This window comes from Haliotis rubra, unplaced genomic scaffold, assembly GCF_003918875.1.
Source record: "Haliotis rubra isolate DU_JTF1 unplaced genomic scaffold, ASM391887v1 Scf88, whole genome shotgun sequence".
Taxonomy (NCBI): domain Eukaryota; kingdom Metazoa; phylum Mollusca; class Gastropoda; order Lepetellida; family Haliotidae; genus Haliotis; species Haliotis rubra.
This window is the reverse complement of record NW_025767612.1, coordinates 1,351,454-1,370,222: the sequence shown is the minus strand read 5'-3', so window position 1 is coordinate 1,370,222 and position 18,769 is coordinate 1,351,454. Positions and strand designations below refer to the sequence as shown.

At 41.7% G+C, this 18,769-nt stretch overlaps 1 protein-coding gene across 1 annotated transcript; it reads right to left on the bottom strand.

The window, feature by feature from the left end:
- Positions 1–4,885: 4,885 nt before the first annotated feature.
- On the bottom strand, positions 4,886–18,685 carry LOC124263345 (organic cation transporter protein-like). The gene is made up of 7 exons (XM_046697923.1): positions 18,547–18,685; positions 17,972–18,164; positions 14,165–14,377; positions 12,466–12,692; positions 11,723–11,904; positions 5,426–5,577; positions 4,886–4,958 (listed from the first exon to the last, which is right to left on the bottom strand). The coding sequence occupies exons 1-7, from the start codon at positions 18,683–18,685 to the stop codon at positions 4,886–4,888; spliced, it is 1,179 nt and encodes a 392-aa protein (XP_046553879.1).
- Positions 18,686–18,769: the final 84 nt, after the last annotated feature.

Below are 18,769 nucleotides of genomic sequence, written 5' to 3'. Positions count from 1 at the left end.
ATTCGGGGCAACATCCCTGAGCTGGTAATAGCGGTGTTAGATATAAATCATAATCCTGTGAATATACGATACCTCAGCATAACGCTGCACATAAAATGACTAGCGCACAAGGCCCCGGAATGAGGTTGAAAAAATGCATCAATGCGGGGATCTCTGACCTCGGGGACACACGCGGATTCGACGACCCCGGAGTAGATGGTAAATTGTATGCCTTGCAACTGAAAAACAAAATTTACAACCGCGTTGAAGTCCCCTCCGGTGGAACACTAGGTGATATAGTAGATACCTCAGGAGCGACCGTCAACACTCGGTACACCCTAGTCCGCGACCGCTGATGATAAATGGATGGTATACCCATCGTTCGGGGGCAAACTGTTCGACATAGAAGATGTTGAGAGAACGACCGTCGCCTGAAACAACCACATACGCTCGTCTTCACCGACGATGACAGTCGACTGGTTTCTCAATATTAGGCTCGGCTCCCCCTACGTGTTCACGGAGAACAAAGACAACTACCTAAACAAAGTCGTGAACAACCGAACCCTGCTCGTGGCTTACGTCCCGGCTCAGAGACGTAGCGTAGTCATCAGCCCAGCCGCCAGTATGGACAACGTGTATAGGCGGGCAGCAATGGTCGATCATCTACCCAAAATCACACTCGGGGGTCTAGGAGGCACAATGGGGTTCGATCAGCCCGGCGTGAACGGCACCTGGTACGTCCTGCTCTTACTAGGCAGCGTGTACGTGCGGCAGCCTCTGCACGACTTTAGAGAGCCCAAATTGTTTATCAACATGACCCTCTACGCACCCTATATCTCGTTAAACAAAGATGGCTATGTCTCCGAAATAAGGAATAACGGTACCTCTCTCGGGGTTTTCGCCCGAGTCCAGCTAACCCGGATCGAACGAGCAACATGTTAGTTTCAACCAAAAATAATGAATTAAAGTTTTACACCCTCAATTCCTGATTGAATCCTATATATCTGACCGCGCCCTACACACTCATCATAGAAGTCCATTTCGGGGGAACCTTTCATAGTTCAGCACTACCACTTTTATCCGGGGTGACAATACAATGGAACGCCATACACGGGGGCCAACGTTGCCGTATCGTCATACAACCGAACCCCTCACTGGGTTATATAGTCCCCTTAGTAAGCCTCCCTGGGGTTCATGTGAGAGTAGAGGGGCCTATTATCCTCTCACCTATTTACCTGCCTGAGAGTCTGCACGTTATAAGTCTCAAATACATTCAGGAACGATTAAATAGTACACAATTAGAAAATATCTCATAAGATATATTATATGCACACAGGATGGGGCTAGAGGAAGTCGCGAAAACCCTGGAAACCGTAGACGGATTCCGCTTGAGACAGTTATGTGATGTAAACACCAACTAGAACAAGACCGCGACACACGGAAAGCACTATATAAGAAGTACCATAGAGCTTTCAATATCGTGGACGGGACTGATACTGCCCTTATGGCAACCAGCATGGGACTAGGGGCGGCAGGTGTTGGGTTGTTAGCCACCATCGTGGCCACACCTATAGTGCTAGGCATTGAAATAACAGCAGGGGTGGTAGGGGTGGCAGGGTTGGTGTTTAAGTTTGCATCCCGCAGACTGCATCGTAAAGCTTTGAAACACGACGAGATCAGGGTTCTGGCTGAAGCAAAGCTGAACACAGTAAGTGAGCGTATTTCCACGGCACTCATTGACAGTAAGATCTCGGAGGAGGAGTTTCGTTCAATCCTCTCTGAACTTGACACTGACTGAGTTTGGTTTTACGCCTCTTTTAGCAATATTCCAGCAACATCACGGCGGGCTCTGAACTTGACAAGTACCGTAAGATGGAACAAGAAATCCGGTCCAAGTCTCATAAGTCTGCTATCAGCGAAGACGAGAGAAAAAGTACATAGAACAGGGGGTACGAAAAGCCCAGCAAGCCTTTATTACGAACACCAAAGAGATCATAGGCGATTCACATTAAACTGTTTCATCGAGGTCAACATGACATAGTGTCAAGTGCTAGTTCGCGGTCATAGCGACACTATTGTGCCACGTGTGCCGGGAAGTTAACTGGGGCTTCAAAAGTAGTAGACAATGGGGGGTGAGATCTAAGAGCCTGACAAAAGCTTTATTTGTGAAATAAAGCTTTGCAGAGGCTTTTGTTGGACTTGGTCTCGGACCGCTATTGTATCTACTACTACTTGCAATAGTTCTAAATGAGTCACCAACTTTACTTGTAACTAGGTCTGCAGCTATACTGGTAATGCGTGGACAGACGCTAGTTCCACTGTTCTGAAGCTATACTGACATACTGCCTTTTAGTCTGCCGCTATAGCGACACACTGCCTTTTAGTCTGAAGCTATACTGACACACTGACTTTTAGTCTGAAGCTATACTGACATACTGACTTTTAGTCTGCAGCTATACTGACATACTGCCTATTTGTCTGAAGCTATCTTGACATACAACCTTTTAGTCTGAAGCTATACTGACATACCGGTATTGCAGTGAACAGACGCTAGGTCCACTATTCTAAAGTTATACTGGCATACTGCCTATTTGTCTGAAGGTGACCAGAGTTTAACCGCCTGCAGGTCTAGTGGATATTTGTTGGAGCCATTACAGTCCATTACAGTCACAACCAGAGGAATGTGGTTGTCACAGTCACAACCAGAGGAATGTGGTTGTCACAGTCACAACCAGAGGAATGGGGTGGTCACAGTCACAACCAGAGGAATGTGATTGTCACAGTCACAACCAGAGGAATGTGGTTGTGACTCAGTAGATTCATTGGTGAGTGATCCACGAGATGGGGATGATGTCATTCTCTTTTCGTCTGTGATTATCAACTAAAGACGTTTTGTTCTTCATTTAAAGCTGTTATGTGCCATAACCTGACTGTCATAGCAAACCGTACATAAATGAAACAATGAAACAGAATTTATGTTGATGAAAGACCCTGTGTCGAATGTCGAAAACAGATGATCTATTATGTCTAAACTTGACAGGCATCTCAGATTGTACTTCGGAAGTTGAACTTGATAAGTCTTCCACACAAACCATCAGCTGCATTATCTCAGGAGAGTTATATCCACGGAATTCAGAAAGAATACTGGAAACGTATGCTCGTGGAAGGCAACAAGAGCAATGCTGAATCTTCTCCCAACATTCTCACAGTGTTGGAATATCTTCCGTTATTCCATTTTGGGGGATAGTAATTGCAGGGTCTGCCGTTCGTCTTCAAAGTTCGTCGATTGCTGAAGTTGATTTTCCACTTGATTATAAAGATACTCGTTTTATAGGAATCGTTGTTCACACACGACGCACAATGTCTCGCTATTCAAATGTTAAGAACATTGAGGAGCGTTGATCTGAGGTATGGCCCGCTACTGACTTTTGAATGCCTCACTTAGAATATAGTTCAGGATATTACTTACCTGGGCACCCCATGTCTGATGACAGTATTATGGTCATAAGAAAGACTAATTCAGACTTGGAACTATAATGTTGTTTATTTAGTTGGAAACCTACAGAAACAAAACACAATTCCAGATGGACGTTTTCGATGAACGGAGCAATTGTTTACATTCCATATCTGCAAGTGTTCTCTATTTCGAAGCTGTTCGCCTGGAAGTTTCAATTATCGATTTCAGGCAATGTAAAGGATAGTCTTTTATTGCATTAATAAGTTTTTTATTGCATTAATAAGTCTTTTATTGCATTGCATTAATAAGTCTTTTATTGCATTGCATTAATAAGTCTTTTATTGCATTAATAGGATGCTAAAGTGTGTGTACATTCCCTAGTATATACTGAACAGCAAACGAAACGCAACTCTGGCTTTTTGTCAAGTTTGTAAATAGAAGACATAAACATGAACGCTTACTTTTATGTGAATTCATTTTTTCAAAAAATGCGTTTCTTTTGCTGTTCAGTATATATAATAAAGGCCAAAATATTGTCGAAAATGTGTAACATAGTGCTTTTTAGGGAAGATACAGTTGGTAATCAGCTATCAGAAACATTTCAGGAAAGCCAGATGGATTAGGACCATGTTGAAATGCTGGTGTTGATGTCAGCCATCCGATTTGTCTCGGCTTCCGCTGCTATTGGGGTTAATGTCCCAGAGATTGGCATTTTAAGACAGCATGTTGGGTTTCATTAACTCTTGCTGTTCAAATAGTTAATGACAAATGCCAATTGGCAAACAAATGCCTGATTGCTTGTTTTTCAGTCTCTGGTGGTGGCATATCTGTGTTTGCAGTTCACTTTCATGCCTGGATATGTAGAAACCGGCATGCATACATTCATGTACAATACATATAAACATTACTGATGATTCTGATTTTAAAGCATTGTGATGGATAGTAAATATTAAGTGATGATGTGTTCGTTGATGATTGGAAATAGCTTTGAAATACGAAGTTAAACCGGATATCTAATAACGTCCCAGAACAAATATGACATGAAACAAGTTGGTTGGTTTCTTGGTTAACGCCGTACTCAGTAATATTCCAGTTGTATGGCGGCAGTCTGTCTGTGAATAAATGTGATCAACGGCATGAGCGTCAATCTACACAGATGGGATACGATGACCTGTGTCAACCAATCAGCGAGCCTGACCATCTGATCCCAACTGTCACCCCTTACGACAAGTATGGTCAGCTGAAGACCAATTCTAACCTGAATATTGTAGCTGGAATACTGGTGAGTGAGGCGGTATACAAACAAACATCTAAACAAAACAAACATACCGCTTTTTGTACACAAAATATATCACGAAGAGTGATGATCAAAATCCTAATTATGCTCGTGACTGTGTATGTTTGAGTACACTGGAATTAGTTATACTACACTGGTATTTTCTTGCAATTCTAGAGTTTAGTGTGCTGATAATGTGTTTCAGCAAGGAGTTGTGTATCGGCGTTCCTTTCCTCGAAAGCTTTTCTGAAAGCAAAACAGCATAAAATTATGTAGAAAACAACAAAATATTACAAACACGGATTTGGTTGGTTGGTTGGAATGTTGTTGTTAACGCCGCATTCAGCAATATTCCAGCTTTATGGCGGCCGTCTGTAAATATTCGATTCTGGACCAGACAATCCAGTGGTCAACAGCATGAGCATCGATCTACACAATTGGGATACAATAACAATGTGAAGAAACTGAAATGCAAAACGAACAGAGGCTATCCTACTTCAACAAAATAGCAATTACAGTGCACCCTGCTTATCATGCCGGTGACATTATAACCAGGGTATTTCCCTTTTGTTTGGAGAGTTTTACATTATTGCTGTTGAGTGAATAACTTAGATTTGAAGGCAATCTTTCATCCTGCGTTCACAAGTGGGGCTTTTTCCAGGGTTTGGGGGGATATTGCTTAGTTGAGGATTTGTGTTTTGTTACGAACTCACGTTCCAAGTTGCTCGGCGTCCTTGACTGTTTCTGGCAGTCTGTTGTTGAATGTTTCTGGGAGAAGTAACGCCAGGAGTCCAGCAAGCATGATTATGCCCCCGAATATCAACATGGGCAGGATCTGACTGTACTTGCCACTGATGTGCATTGTCTGAAACAGGAAGACGTTTTCAAGGAACGATCACAAGAACAATGGGAGCTGAGAGCGAGGGAATGAGTGAGTTTAGTTTTACGCCGCATTCAGAAAGGTTACAAGCCGGGAGAGCCACATTTCCGAAACAGTTAGCCTAAATTGATGTGGCTCTCCCGGCAATAGCTACGTTTGAGTGAACATGGAATGTGGCTCTCCCGGCTATGCTGTCAAAACTGCTTAGTGATTCAAACGCGTGACCGTATTTAGCAAAAAAACAGATCACAACAGGTTTTGTTTCTGAAGGTGCTGTCCACTGGTCAGAAAGTCTCAGGACAACAACCTCTGTGAGAGACTGCTCACGCTGAAAGAGCTTTACTATCTCGTAAATGTTAGGGTGGCACTTCAGGACAAGTCTCTTTACCTTATTGTGCCATCCTTTTAGGTTAGTGTTAGATTAATCAGTTAGATTAATCTTAATCTTGGGACAGTCTTTTAACGATATTGCGATGTCATTGAACGTCTTCATTTTAAAATCCTTAAATTAGCTACCGGTCTTAGATATAACACCCCGAACTTTATGGTTTATGGAGAACTTGGAAGACAACCTATTCAGCTCCAAATCTCCAAACCATTAATTACTTATTGGTGCACATTGAAATTTTCTCATCCAAGCAACAACAAAATAGCAGCTTTCATTCTAGATTATATTATGGATGATGCTCCCTGGCTAAATCATGTGAAACATATATTTTGTAAATGCGGCTGTATTTGTAAACCCCTTTCATTCAATCCTGGATCACATCAAAATCTGAATCAATCCTGAAAGACCAGTCTAAAGGACAATATTATAAGATTTTTAAAAACTCACCTTCACCCGACAAATACTTACTGCTATCTGAAAATATTTGGAAACCTATTCTATATTTTAAAACATCTAACCACAAATTGCCAATAGAAAGTGGGAGATGGACGAATCTCGCATTAAAAGAAAGAGTATGTTACCTTTGTAACTCGCAGTTAACTGGGGATGAATTCCATTATAATATCTTTAGATGTTCATATTTTTTCCTTCCCTAATATCTCTACATATAAAAAATTGATGTCAAGTACTAAACTTTCAACAATCAAACACCTATCTAAATTTATCAATGGATATGTTCTAGTTTTCAGTGATCATTGCGTATAATCCCTGTGACCTTCTTGCATACTTTGTATATTCTGTATTCCATTTTATGTCCATTTCGAGTAAGAAACTCTCAGCGAAGACGCTAAACACCGCGCTTGTGAGTAGGAAAGATTATTAGAATCTTGTGAAAACAATATTATACAATGTGATTTAGAATCATAATTCTATAATAATGCTAAACACCAGGCTTGTGAGTAAGAAAGATTATTCGTTTCTTGTGAAAACAATATTATACATCGGGACACTCTTTAACCCGTTGCGGAAATCCATTAATTAATCTATTTACCGGCTACAGCCATGTAATTGAAATGTGGCCTTCCCGGCAATAGCATTTTTGAAATGTGGCTTTCCCGGCCTGTCACATTCAGCAATATATACCATTCAGAAAAAGTAGGGGATATTCCATTTTGCGAGTACACCACTAGCCAATGCCAATGCATATGAGAAAAAGTAATATATATCCATACAGATGAAACATTTCCAAAGGAATGGAATAAAATGTCACATTTTCCCTTAATTTCTCTTCATCATCTGTTTCCTCCTTGGCTTCATCAGTTGCATTTGATCAATCTTGTAAATCCAATATCTGCTACTTTTTTTATGGTATATATGGCGGCGGTCTGTAAATAACAGATTCTGGACCAGACTCTCCAGTGATAAACAATATTTGGAATATGAATGGCGAGACCGTAGTGAAGTAATAATAGTTTACAGAATCATTCTAGGTTATAGCAGAAGTATATATATATATTTTTTAAATGTCATGCTTCACTGATTCCCGCCTACGCTTCACTATGTTGATATTTCTCCACTTCACTTGTACATGCAGTCATGAGTGATTTAGGCTATTGTCGCAATGTCAAGATCATCACAAGAATGAGAACTCATATGGAAACATGTTCGAGAAAATAGGATGCCTCCTGCTTAGCTCTTCACATTTTAAGATTTGTTTGGTCGTGTGCTGTTTAATGCACTCCATTATTTTCATGCTATATGGCGGTGGCCTGTAAATAATCGAGTCTGGATCGATAATCAAGTGTTTGACGTCAAGAGCATCGATTTTAAGAGTCTTATTGCCTGCGACACCCTCCTGTTATAAATACACAACGCCATTTAGAAATGGCTCATCTATATTTGAGATTCAAGTCAAATCATTGATTACACAACAGTCTCGTTTCCTGCTGATTGGGCACCGTCCTATTGCGCAACTTAGTACAATAACCAGTCCAGAATTTTGAGACCAACTCATTCAACTGGATATCTAATATTAATCAGTATTATTTCATACCTGTAATCACTTATAAACTAACGGTCAAAAGAAACTCATCACTTGATGTTGTAGCTCATAAAGAAGACACCAAGACATATATGATAGAAATATTGTTTATAACACAAAATTTAACCCTTTACCAAGCATGACACAGAGTCACCAATGTCCAATCGACAGTAATCTGGACACGGAATCAAGTACAAGAGACGTGGGGTCAAATTGAAATGTTACCCAATCACAGACCATTCACAAGATGTGTTTCAAGTCACACTATGGAACTGTCCAAGAGTTCAGTAGCGTGTGTGACTACCCCTTGAATCGATACATGCCAAAACACGTCTCCTCATGGATGACGTCATTCGCCGGATGACGTCAGCAGGAATTCTGTACCACAGATCCAAATGAATTTGTTCGAGCTGCTGTCTATTTGCTGGTGGAAGTTGCCGGTGTCTCAACTGTCTATGATGATCCCAGAGTTGCTCTATCGGATTCATATCCGGAGATCGTGCTGGCCAGGGCAATACGTTGATGTTCACGTTGTTGAGGTAGTCTTGTACGAGCCTGGCAGTATGCGGACGTGCATTGTCCTGTTGCCAGATCAAACCCCTCGGCTGTTGACTCACAAATGGTTACACACCTGGTCTCAATACCTCGTCTCTGTACCTTTTAGCAGTCACATTTCCATGAAGGATGACAAGTAGTGTCCTCTGTTGACCCAAAATCACGCCCCATACCATGACACCTCCTCCCCGAAAAGGGTGCACCTCTTGGTTGGACACAGTTTGGCGCCAATCGCTCACCCCTACGTCTGTAAACACGAAATCGCCCATCATTTCGGAACTGTCTGTCACGTCTTAGTTTGTGGCAAGCATGGGTTGCTGAAGACATATTCTACCCCGGATCTTCATGGGTCGAATTGGTTAATAAGACTCATGTTTCGGTTTGACGTTCTCAGTAAAGCACAGATTCTAGTATCCTTGTATTGCTTGTAGACATATCTTTCATTAATACTATATGTTGAAAATAGCTATAGTTTCATATATTAGATCGATATTTCCGATTTATGTATTGTTGTATCTGTTTTTCACTTCATACGCGGCTAATGAATTTGTTTATATATCTGTCACTATGACATTAAATCGGTATCTACTCTAATACTTAACGTCCGACCCGTCTAAAGCTAATTTGGCTACTGATATGTCCATATATGTTTTCGGTTGCATTAATCCTTAAAACAACAAAATGGGTTGTAGTCGTTGTATGTAGATGCAAAGCTTAGATTAGTCATGTTCATGGTTAGTCATGATTTACCTGGTTACCTTTTTAAAAACAAAGGTGGAGCAAAGACAATGTTGGTGATTTATAGTTTTATATCTTCTTATCGTAAACAGTGAAAACGAGATTTTGGTAGTCATTGTCTTAAGATTGAGTTTCTTTTTAACTGAATGCTACTCAGGAAGGTATACGTGCAATCAATTTGTCATCTGGAAATCAGGGCTGTTATCAGTCGCTCCAATGGGACTTTGGTATATTTGCATGATTTGTCTACTTGTTGTCGTGCTTGATACTTGACCGTTTGTTTTGAAGGGACTACCTAGGCATTGTGACTGACCTATGTAATGACCGGGATCAGCCTCGCTGACTTGGTTGACACACGTCATCGTATCTCAATGGCTTTTACAGCAGCAGCCCAAATCTCCCTGCTTGCTGTCTTCGGGGGAAGTACAGACGTTTCTATCGCTTTACCCATTTGCCTTTCCACGGCATTTGCCTTTCCGGTCCTGTCGGCGCCATCCACACCGCGCCCTTAGTCATCCACACATCAGTCCTGCTTACTGTATTATTCATGCATGCAAGGTCAAACACAACAATCTCTCATAACATCAGTATGCGAAATAGCCACAGGCCCGTGACTAGTAAAAATCTAGTCGGGCCAGTAAATCACCAGAGTTACTGACCCGACTGGCTAGTGAATTTTCATGTGGACATTTTGAAAATATATCACTCTCTCCGACTTGTTACGTTAAACACTTTTAAATCTTGCAAGATTATGTCCTGAAAAAGTGTTCATCATATTAGCAGTTCTTGTAAGGGGAGGGGTTTAGCAGAATAATGACGGCCATTTTGTTTTTAATCACACAGATGTGTGTGACCTTTTTGTGACCTAATCGATTTTGACTGTTGAACCCTTAAGCCCCCTTTGTAGATGAATCCCCTTCCGGACCAGGTGTGTGTGTGTGTGTGTGTGTGTGTGTGTGTGTGTGTGTGTGTGTGTGTGTGTGTGTGTGTGTGTGTGTGACCTTTGGGTTGACCATGGTGGTCTGTGACAGTAATACAATGTATCCTTCTATTTTGTTTTATCACGTTATCACACACTTGTGTGATCAACTGTGTACCTCAAGTTCATTCTAGGTGTGAGAAAATGAGGACCCATGACTCCATCCCCTGGACTCAATATTAGTGGTCCATTCAGATATTATGTTTTCAATTCTGGATTATCTATTCAATTATTTTATGAGGGGTATGAGTTTGCCGACTCGAGGATTCACACAGCAAAATCTTTTATTGAAGTTCATAGAATTAATATAACAATATGAATATTAGGTGAATTTAGCTGCTATTTATTAGGTCAAAAGCTGTGAAATATCAGAGTGCATTTTTTTAAATCAAAGGGCGAGGTATCATTAGGCTGCTTAAAATAGATTTCATTCACTCGCTATTTGGTACAAGAGACAACTCTGAAGTTCTGAGTATTTATTTTCCATATCTGTGAACAATAAACGATTGTAGCTGTTAGCAAAATCAAACATTAATTTAGTGCGTGAATGGGGTGCAGTCTATGCACTACACTAAAGCAGAAATTGCTTGCTCACTGAGCCAGTCCGTAACTGAAGAGACATGTGACAGTTGTGATTGGATGAAATAATGTAAGATGTTTATGTTTCTTACACGCACCTCCATCCAGTCATTAAAACTGACCACAAGTATTTAGTGCTGTCAGTTTTATCACCATGACTTATGCTTATGTGTGTACAGATATGTTCAAGTAGGTGACATTTGGTGCAGACCTGGAGTTGATGTGTTTAGCTTCCTGTGTGTGGCTTCCTGTGCTCGCAAACTTAGCCGGTTCAAGTTGACCAGAAGTTGTTTTATTGTAGTTTAAAGGTCAGACTGTAATCATGTGTACATGGAATGGCTGTTGGTAGCCTGGATAATGGCCTGTTACATTCACTTTACATGTAAAATCAACTACGCTTCTTGTAATTGTATATTCCCTGAGGTCACAAAAAGGTCACACACATTTGTGTGATTAAAAATAAAATGGCCGTCAATTTTCTGCTAACCCCTCCCCTTACAACAAACAGTTTAATGATGAAACCCGTGTCATGCCGACAATATTTAATTCTCATCTATTTTTGTAATCTTTTGCTTAGTTTCTACAATAAAATGTTGGGTAAGTGAATTATTTTATAGAGAAGTAACTTCAGGCATAGTTAGCCCGACTGGCTAGCGAAATTTGGAAACTATTTCGCACACTGCATAACGTCACCATAACAACTTTAAAGGTCTGTATTATAAACTACAAACAAAGGAACAAACAAGGTTGTGCTAGAAAGGACAGGAGTTAAAGATAATTATGATGTCTTTGTGGTTAATACCTTTCTAATACCCTAAAACTGTAAACCTTAAAAGTTATTACAACTCACCAGATCATTGATGTATGGTGACAACATACTACCGCATCTGGCGAAAACCGAGCCTAGCCCCATGCCGAAATTCCTCGTCGTCGTCGGTACCACTTCCGCTGTGAAGACGTAAACGGTGGCGAAGCCAGCTGACACGCAACTGTTTCCAAAACAGGCCAGGGCTGTGATGATCCACTTGTTAGCTGAGAAAGATGAATCAAAGTTGAGCAAATTGGCTACGGGTATTCACTGTTAAGGAAGTACCTAAGCTGGGTCCCGTTTCACAAAGTTATCGTGGCACTAGGATTGTCGTACCTCCTATATTGTAACATAGACTTATAGCGCTGCGATAGCTTTCTGAAACGGGGCCCTGTACCATAACACATGTATTGTTAATGTATATTTGTCAACCTACCCTCTTGTTTAAGTAGAGATCTCAACTGGTACAGAGTTATTGCTATCGTGCTATATAATACCGTTATCGAATTTGAAAGGGACCAACATATATTCTTCTAGTTATCCAAGGCTGGACACAAGAGAAAACACTGAAGAAGGACGCGCAGGGACCAAATTTATCTTCGACAGAACCGTAATTATAATTTTGATGGATCGAAATTCTGGATTCCCCACATCGATTCCCCACATGGGTACAATCTGTGAAGCCCATTTCTGGTATCCCCCACCTTAATAATGCTTGAATATTGCTAAAAGCAGCGTTAAGCCATACTCACTCACTCACTCTTGAACGGAGAACCAATTCTTACATGTTTTCTCGACAAAGAAGGGAATGAAAGCAGCAATGCATGCAGTTCCTGCCATCAGCATGGTTCCACACAACATCTTCCTTCGACCAATTCGGCTGATAAAGAGCGCACAGAGAGCATAGGAACACGCTTCTACCACAACAAACAGGAAGAAGTTGAGGTAGACGTTGCCAGAGAGGTTGGTGACGTTCATGCTGAGGCCATAGAAACCCATTCCTGTTGCAAACCTATATTACAGAGATGTCAGTATGAAACAATTGCCTAAAAATACCCTATGAAGGTCCTGGAATGGTTGGTTTGTTGGTTGTTTAACACAGCACTCAGCAATATTCCAGCTCTAAGGCGGTGGTATGTATATGATCGAGTCTGGACCAGAGGATCAAGTGATCAACATCATGAGCACTGATTGACGCAATTGGTGAGGTGAGGTGAAATTGGGTTTAACGTCGTGCTTGAGAATAATTCGCTCATATGACGACGTGCATGCGTGTGTATCTGTATGTGCGGCTGCTTGTACTAGCCCAGACTGAAGCTGGTTTTATAGTGCTAGCCCACTGAGATACCATGCCGCAGTGAAGCATGAATACCCCACTCACTCAGTAGACCAGTCCTAGATCTACCTATTTATGCCGAGCGTCAGGCAAGGACCAACAAGTACTATATTTTAACGTCTTTTGGTATGACGCGGCCGGGGATCGAACCCGCGACCTTCCGCTCTCCGGGCGGATGCTCTAACCACTACACCACGGAGGCGGTCTCAACGCAATTGGGATGTGATGACATGTGTCAACCAAATCAGCGAGCCTGACCACCTGATCCCAGTAGTCGCCTCTTACAGCAAGTACTGAAACCAATTCTAACCGGGATCTTCACGGGTGTCCTGGAATGAGAAACAGTCACGAGTCTCTAACCATTGAAGAATGAGAGGGCGTAATACGGTGTGTAATAGTGAGTGAGTTAGTATGGTTTTACGTCTCTTTTAGCAATATTCCAGCAATATCACGGCGGGGGACACCAGAAATGAGCTTCACACTCTACCCATGTGGGGAATCGAACCCTGGTCGTTAGCCTGACGAGCTGATGCTTTAACCAATAGGCTACATCACCACACCTCGGAGTGTATTAAAGTTGACATCTCAAGATTCAGAACGTGTGATCAAGGTATTGCAGTTGATATCACAGGGCCATGTTACATACATCTCAAAAAATCTAAAAACTTAGCAGATAAGAAGGTTGTACTACTATTGCAAAACGTCAGGTGATTCGCCATGGTATAACCCTGAACACGGAGGGGGCGGTGGGGTAGCCTTGTGGTTAAAGCGTTCGCTCATCATGCCGAAGACACTGATTCGATTCCCCACATGGGTACAATGTGTGAAGCCCATTTCTAGTGTTCCCCCACCGTGATATTGCTGGAATATTGCTAAAAGTGGCGTAAAACCATACTCACTGAACATGGAACAACGACAATTGTATTATTGGCCTGCTGTATGACAAGTAAATCAACATTCATTTTACAAAAAAACATTAATTAAAACAATATAATATTTACAACACATACACATGTACGCATGCACAGTTTACACCAAGTTTCAGGCATGTAAATGGAGCACATCCCTAATCAGCGAAGAAGTTGACAAATGGAATTACACATGCAATAGTACTGAAGAACAATCTTTAAGGATTCACTGAATCTCACCAGTTAAAACAAATCACTGCCATCCTCCTCCTCATGATGGGGGACTTCAGCAGCTCCCAGAAGCGCTCTGTTGGTTCGTCGACGCACGTTACCGTCTCTAATGTTTCTTCAGACATTTCAACTTTGTTGCATTTGGCAAGTTTCAGTATTGTTGTCTTTGCTAATTTGTTCTTGCCTTTGGTTATTTGCCATCTTGGGGACTCGGGGAGAAAGCTGAAAGGTGTGGACATATCTCAAATTACAGTATCGTCATTAAATAAAAGCGACAAAACCATTTCCACATTCGTCACCACGAAGGGATAGTTGGGTAGCCTAGTGGTTAAAGCGTTCGCTCGTCATGCTGAAAACCCGGGCTCGATTCCCACATGGGCACAATGTCTGAAACCCATTTCTGGTGTTTCACCCCATGACATTGCTCACTCCATAACCATTGAAAAGGTGTGCCTATTCAAGCTGAATAAGCATGGCAAAATCTTTACAAATATTCCAGGAAATATATACTACAAGCAAAATCAATTAACGTTCTAATCATATTATAACTTGTCCCTTAATTACTCTCAAATAATGGTGATACCAGTTACATTCGCTATTTAAGGGGACCGCATCCTCATCCCACAGAAGGTAAGTCTAGCGTTCAACTGAATAAACCTGGGAATTTATGGAACTTTGAAAATCATTGCCAAGATCTTGGTCAAATAAGATTTCAGCAAGAACTCACCTGTCAACGTATTGAAACATTGTAATGATGACATTGTCCTCAAAGCTGTAAACCCGATCAAAAAACGTTTGAGAAAGAATCATATGACGGTCTTCGAGATGTTCGTAGTGATGGCATGATTAAAGGGTGAAGACAGCAAAGGATGGAGCTGTTTGAATATTGCAGGAAATGATTGTTGGAAACTTGAAGTCATCCCTCGGGAATTTATTGTTCACTCTACATCTAGCAAACTAGACCCGTTACTGTAAAGTGTGAAACAAGTCTTGCCTCAAGATGTTACTGATTGTTTTATACATACTTTGAACATGTCCAACGTTCTACCCATTCTAAAAAGGGACGGAGTGACAACATACTTCAAACGAAATTGCCGTACTACGAACAGAAGTGCCGTTCTACGACTGCACTGTACTGCAATCGTACTGAAGTCGTACTGGTGTGCGGACGTAGTGCAGTGGGTCATCAATTGCAATACGTTTATACACAGTTTCCACCACGTCCAAACTCGACCGAATTACGTCCTCATACTCCCATTTCTCTGGGCGACGACCAATCAGCAACCATCCAGATCTATGCCGAACTCATAGCGGGCTCATTTGTGGAAAAATATCCCCATGTATGCAATTACGCTTGATCTACGCTGAACACACAATCAACGTACGCTTTATGTGACTATGATACGATGCACAGCTACTCTAGGCACGATGTGACTGCAAACATGTCCCGACTTTCCCCGATTTAACACACTCAGGTGACATGCTGATCACGTTCTCATCACGTAGTGACGATAAACGACCGCTGTAGTGACGATAAACATCCAATCACTGCCGATGGGATGACGTTGGACATACGCCCATGGTGATTCGTTGCCAATCTATTCACACTTTATCCGATCAACTCCCGATTTATATTAATTTTCCTAAACATTTGGTTATAAAAGTCCCCGATCGCAGCCGCTCTTCATTTCTCCAAATAACAGCTGCAATTGAAAACATGGACCCCAAAGCTTTACAACTATTGCTCATCCTCCAGCACCAGAGACAAATGACGACGCAGTTGCTACGAATGAAGAAGAAGAAGAGGTGAGGTGAGGTGAGGTGAAATTGGGTTTAACGTCGTGCTTGAGAATATTTCGCTCATATGACAACGTGCATGCGTGTGTATCTGTATGTGCGGCTGCTTGTACTAGCCCAGACTGAAGCTGGTTTTATAGTGCTAGCCCACTGAGATACCATGCCGCAGTGAAGCATGTATATCCCACTCAGACACATTATACTGACTCCGAGCCGACCAGTCCTTGTTGTACCCATTAATGCCGAGCGCCAGGCAGGGACCAACAAGTACCATATTTTAACGTCTTTTGGTATGACGCGGCCGGGGATCGAACCCGCGACCTTCCGCTCTCCGGGCGGTTCTCATTACGTTCTACTCGTTGTTAGTACGTTTATGTAGTTCTCACGCAGTTATTACTACTTCCAGACCGTGTGCAGTACGATATGACAAGGTAGGGTATAAATACATGCGTTTTTAACACGTTCGTCATTTGGGATAGAGATTTCTACCCGTGAAACATCAACAAGTTTGCAGCTGTCAACATGTTGAATGCTGGTTTCCGGCAATTTTTATTTGAAGCAGACCAAGAGCACAATGAGTTGGTAGAGCAAGAAAGGAGGAAAAGAACAAGAACTTGTTAGGCGAGGAACTGGCATAAACCTGAGAGGCGAATAGCTGTGGGACATTATCATGAACTGATGGAGGAGATCTGTCTTAATGATCAGGAGACCTTGAAACTGAGAACGGGAATGAGAATGGACAAGAACGTGCTGGGAACTTATAGAATACGGACTAGGACGTGATTGCTTTAACGAGTGCACGCTCTACGAACGGAATGAGAACGGGAAGAACTGCCTGAAAACGAGTTGGCCGAGTTAAGAACGAGTTATAACGGGGTTGTGCGTATCAAGAACGAGATAGGTCTAGTTCAGAACGGATATAAACTTACTAAGGACGGGATTGAACACCTTGAAAACGTTGTCCACACGGGGTGAACGAGCAATTTTATCCAGTCTAAACGTAATACCAAATGTCTGGGGACGGGGTAAAGACGAGATCGAGGTACTGAGAACTGTTTTTGATCAAAGTAGCATCGTAATTTTTACAAAAGTTACGTTCTATCCAGTTCGAGCCCGTTTTACAATTACTTTTTGGGACAGGCCAGGACGTACTACTGACTGACTGACTGAGTTTGGTATTACGCCGCTTTTAGTAATATTTCAGCAACATCACGGCGGGGGACACCAGAAACGGGCTTCACACATTGTACCCATGTGGGGATTCGAACCCGGGTCTTCGGCGTGACGAGCCAACGCTTAAACCACTAGGCTACCCCACCGCCCCCAGGACGTACTAAGTGACTCAGGCTTAACTATATAGTAAAAAACTAAATATTGGAAATCAATATTAAATCATTTTGTTTCTAAATAGGTCATATACATTATAAGTTCTTCACTGGTCACGAGGGGAACATGGGTTGATATACCCGTTTGTTTGTGTATGTTCCCTGAGCCCAAAGAGGTACATCAACCCATGGGCCCCGAGGGACCAGTGAACAACGTATGTATTTTACCTCAATGTTAATTTTGAATTGTTTGAAGCAAAACATTTTGTAGCCATCGATAGATTTTGCAGACGACAATAAAAAACAGATTAGACTTATCTCCCTTCCATCGATTTGCATGCGTAAAACATCGGTAATTTCCGTACATCATACGTGATTCAATGTTATTCGAGATAAAGAATTACTACCACGAAGTACCAAATGAGTTCGGCATTCCCAGCGGGGTACATAGAAATGTTACTTGCTTGTAAGCAGGGTGCACTGAAAATAATAGAAGAGCGCTCAGCCAATCAGAAAACGACATTTATGTGTGAGGTAAGATAAATATTAATGACCAGATCTGAGATGGGAAGCCCGACACACACGAGTCAATATAATGGGTGACAAAACGAAGCATATGAAAGTAAAGTTGTTATTTTGGGTTGATTTCTAGTACATAACATATCTATAGGGAAAATTGTGTCAATGCACTCACAACATATAGGCAAAGATGATACCAGGGATACTGACGACAAGCTGCCTAGTTTTCCAGTCTCTCACCAGGTAGGCTACAAGAGCCAGAATCATGTTCCCAACACTCCAGAAGAGATTGACTGCAACTCCCGTCATCATTCTCTTAGACGGGCCGACTATCTCCATGCCTGTGGCGACAAAGACTTCGGATGACACTGCAATATGGCCTTTTACTACAAATGTGGATTTTTTAAATTTTATACTTTTCTCTTGTGGTTGTGTTGGCTGACTTGGTTGACAACTTGACACATGTCATCATATCCCATGTGTAGACCGATGCTCATGCTGGTGATAACTGGATTGTACGGTCCAGACCCAATTATTTACAGACCGAAGACATATAGCAGGAATATTGCCGACTACGGCGTTAAACAGTCAAATCATTATAAGAATGTAAAATGCAGTTTTGTCTGTGAGCCTTTGAGAATCTTCAGTGAGCATTTGGAATTCATTTGTGTAATTGTGTACTTCTCCATTTCAGTATTTCGATTTACTTCAATAATAAACCAATTTTACGGATTTGGTTTATGTACTTACTGTGGACGAAACTTGCCACAAACTGCATGTTGAATGAACCTCTTATAAGGAACACACATGCAAGGAGAAGATAGAGGTTGGTGACCCAGGTGGTGCAGATGCTGAAGAACACTGCACTGGATAATCCGGCCAATATCATTGTCCTCCGTCCAAACCTGCATGGACACACATGTTAGCCCTTCAGAATAGGCTTATATATTTCTTGGTAATTTTAAGCAAAAAT